The sequence below is a fragment of the Monopterus albus genome, unplaced genomic scaffold, assembly GCF_001952655.1.
Source record: "Monopterus albus unplaced genomic scaffold, M_albus_1.0 scaffold265.1, whole genome shotgun sequence".
NCBI classification, from domain to species: Eukaryota; Metazoa; Chordata; class Actinopteri; order Synbranchiformes; family Synbranchidae; genus Monopterus; species Monopterus albus.
In genome coordinates this window covers 165,431-169,390 of record NW_018128145.1, presented here as the reverse complement: position 1 = coordinate 169,390, position 3,960 = coordinate 165,431, and the positions used below count along the sequence as shown (strand labels likewise).

General features: G+C 40.8%; 1 protein-coding gene across 1 annotated transcript in view; it reads left to right on the top strand.

Moving 5' to 3' along the window:
- Positions 1 to 429: 429 nt before the first annotated feature.
- Positions 430 to 3,960, top strand: part of LOC109972654 (integrin alpha-3-like) — a 48,970-nt gene continuing 45,439 nt past the window's right edge. Inside the window, exons 1-3 of the mRNA XM_020621663.1 lie at positions 430 to 536; positions 1,358 to 1,581; positions 2,652 to 2,819. Coding sequence (XP_020477319.1) covers positions 2,662 to 2,819 — 158 coding nt within the window. The 5' untranslated portion in view covers positions 430 to 536; positions 1,358 to 1,581; positions 2,652 to 2,661. The remainder of the gene's footprint in view (positions 537 to 1,357; positions 1,582 to 2,651; positions 2,820 to 3,960) is intronic.

Genomic DNA, 3,960 nt, shown 5'->3' with positions numbered 1-3,960 from the left:
GAAACTGTCAGTAGCTTACAACGACGCCCTAAGGATATTATTGAAAAAGCCTAGATGGACGAGTGCTAGTGATTTATTCGTGTCATCTCGAGTTAGTACATTTTCCGCTGTTTTAAGAAACCTGATGTTTAAATTTATTTGTCGCTTGAATTGTTCAAAAAATCATATCATTTTATTGTTGACTAATGTTGCACACAGTGACATGTGTTTTACTTCTGTTCTCTGGAAACACTGGTATACCTGTCTTTTAAAGGGGCAGTAGTTTTATGGGTGTTCTTGTGCTCTCGTTTTAATGTATTTTCTGTTTTTATTGTTTCGTTTTTAAACTATTCTTTTATTGCTTTTATTTGTTTTGAACCTGGACCTTGAGTCTGTAATAAAGTGTCGTCATCATCATCATCAATAATCACTATCACATGACAAACAACAGTGTCTTCCTGTTCAGCCCATCATCTGTTATCGCACAAGCAGCTTCCTGTCCAACCGCTCACTACAGGAAACTACAGGCGCACAGAAACTGGTTTCCATCACTCACGGTGAGAGGACACGCACTGGCTTTTCATTTAGTTTGAACCATGCTCTCACTGCAAGTCACTTCCTGTCTCTCAGGTGCAGGTCAGGTGTCTGTGGTGTGTTCAAATGCAACTTATAGTAGGAAGCATGAAGCCTTTGATCAGTCAGGTTTTGTCTGTTTCAGCCATTGATTGTAAAAACCATGGACAGGCTAAGAGTTCCCAGAACTAAAGCCACAGGGGCACGGTTGCCCCCTGGTGGCTGGTTTCAGTATAGGTTAATAAACCTCGGAGGGGAAGTAGTGGTGTTGTGTCCATCGTATATATCGATGGTTTCAGCTTGACAGGAGTAACTGACTGACTGGTTATTGTAAATGATAGCACAGCAGCATCAGGTAACCTGTGTGTGTGTGTGTGTCATCATGAGGGCCTTGCACAACAGCAGACAGAACATGCATGTGGTCTTCTGTGTTTAAATCTGTGAGGACCTGTTTGGGTTTCTGGGACTTTCAGTCTGGCCCTGGGTGTGTGAGGCTGACTCGTTAACTATGGCTATTAAAACAAGAAAAATCTGAAAAAGAGGAAGGAACTACAAAGACGGGAAGTTGAAATAGCCGGGAAGTCGAAATAAGCCAAGAAGTGTGTGTGTGTGTGTGTGTGTGTAAAAGTGGATGTTTTGCTAACATTATGAGGGCTGAACTTGACACACACACACACACACACACACACACACACTGGAAACAAACGCGATGGAGACAATCAAGGTGCCCTCACATGGCCAGATCCATTTATGGCATGTGTGTGTGTCCTTGTGTCTGTGTGTGTTAACCCGCCCACACACACAGACATGATTTCATTTCAGGGCGAGCAAGCAGGACTGAAGAATAAGAATGAGAGAGAAAGAGGGGAGGTGGAGCAGCAGAGAGCTGAAGTAGAGAGAGAGTGAAAGGCGACTGAGCGTGTGTAGTCCAGTTGTGTGCAGACAGAGGAGAAGTCAGACCGAGCGGGAATCGAACCAACGGCCTGCTGAGGACGAGGCTCTTATTCGTGATCATCTGCAGAGAGACAGGTCAGAGATTCATCTTTTCTGTTCAAACTGCAGATTCTTTCTGATTCGACTGAAGGATTTGCATCAATAAAATATTATTAGACATCGTTTTAGAACAAGTGCTTTGGTATCTCCACCACCGTGTAAAATACTCACAATGTAAAAAATTCACATTCAGGTTCTTACTGAGATACAATAGTAGTTTTTACAGTCATAAAGTCTGTTCACATTGTGAAAATTCATTGATTTAACAGTATAAGCAAATATGATTGCAACTGCATTGAATGTGTTGTTAGGGTCAGATAAGAGAATTTATTGTGTACTTTCACCGTCAAAGTAAAAAATGTACTGTTACTGTACAAGTAAGACCTTTTGCATGAACATGCTTTGCAAAAGGTTTATTATTATTTACCACCATAAACAAACAAGCTACCGCCATCATTTCTGAGATTGTCGGCCAAAACAACATAGTTAACAGTGAAAGCAATTATTTAACAGCTCAATTACAATTGTTTTACTTTGACTTGTACTGAAAGTAAAAGTACCAATATCATCATGTAAAAATACTCAAAGAATTTACACAAAGAAAAAAAACACTGCTGTGGCAAACAACAAGAAGCTGCTGAGGGGAAAAATGTTTAAATTCATCTTTTATTTTTGTTCAAAGTGAAAATGTATTGCTATAATTCTCACAAATAAATTAGTGTAATTAACAGTGACATTAATAATTTGTGTCTTTATTGGCAGAGAGTTAAAACCAGACTGGTTTGAGTCTTTCCTTAGCTTATGGCTTTATGATCTACACGAGGAAATGAGAGTGTCTTAAGGCTGCAACCACATCTCGGGATCAATAATCTAAATACCAGGGACTAAGCATCAGACCCTGTGGTGCTCCTCAGGACACAGTGAAGTAATCACACAAACACACTATGGTCAGTCAGTGAGACAGGTCTTTACCGGAACAACACACAGACGTCTTTTGTCAAGTCACAGCAGGTCACATGACTGCAATACACTAATAAACAATAAACAATCTGGTTTGCTACATGTCTGACGGCGACATACTGTATTACTGTTTGGTGTCTTCTCAGGTGTTACTCCATGGCGACAGGTGTGTTTGCCTTACTGAGTGTATGCGTCTGCTTGTGCATTGGGTTTAACCTTGACACGACATTCCCGCTGTTGAAGACGGGCAGAGATGGGAGTCTGTTCGGACTGTCTGTTGCTCTGCATCAAGACCTAAAGACAGATGCTTACCTGTGAGTACACACCTGTCTGTCCATACATGTACCCTCTGTACACTTGTCTGTGCATTACAGGTCTCTCTGTTCACCTTTCTTTACACCTGTCCTGTCCTGTTCTGTTCTGGGTCTGAACTGTCTGGGCTGTTGTTTAGAGCCCCAGCTGTATCAGTCTGAATGTTTTAGTGCCGGTGGTTCCTGAGCCGGATTCAGTTCTGCTGTGCCATCACATTAATGACCCCTCAGTCTCAGGTTTTGGTCAGATCACAGATTCAGCAGAACCAGGTGGATTTGGCTGGGTGTCTGTACTGTACCTGTCTGTCGGTGTGTTCTCAGGTGTACCCAGGTAAAAGACTGACTCTGATGTGTCTTGCACTTTGTCTCCATCAGTTGTGGGACTGTAGATCTCCAATAAACTGTTCACATGGGTTTGTGTGACCACATCTTCCTGCACCGAACAACCACCAAACCACACGTTACGCTCTGATTGGCTGGTGCATGTATGATCACATCCCACACAGAACATGACACGTGTTTTGTATCTGACATAAAAAATGTGTCAGAGGTCACACTCACTGTGTGTGTTTTTATTATTATAATCTCTAAACACTCCTTCAGCACTTTATACGGAAGATACTAGTAAATTATTCAAAGAACAAAACTGTCACACACGTTTCAGAAAATATCCATAAAAGTATCAGTTAAATCTCCAAAAAATATTTCTTAAATCTATTAAAAGAAAATACAGCTAAAACTGTCAAACAGGAAATATGTCCACAACACATATATAGTGCCTTGCGAAAGTATTCGGCCCCCTTGAACTTTGCGACCTTTTGCCACATTTCAGGCTTCAAACATAAAGATATAAAACTGTAATTTTTTTGTGAAGAATGAACAACAAGTGGGACACAATCATGAAGTGGAACGAAATTTATTGGATATTTCAAACTTTTTTAACAAATAAAAAACTGAAAAATTGGGCGTGCAAAATTATTCAGCCCCTTTACTTTCAGTGCAGCAAACTCTCTAAAGAAGTTCAGTGAGGATCTCTGAATGATCCAATGTTGACCTAAATGACAAAGGATGATAAATAGAATCCACCTGTGTGTAATCAAGTCTCCATATAAATGCACCTGCACTGTGATAGTCTCAGAGGTCC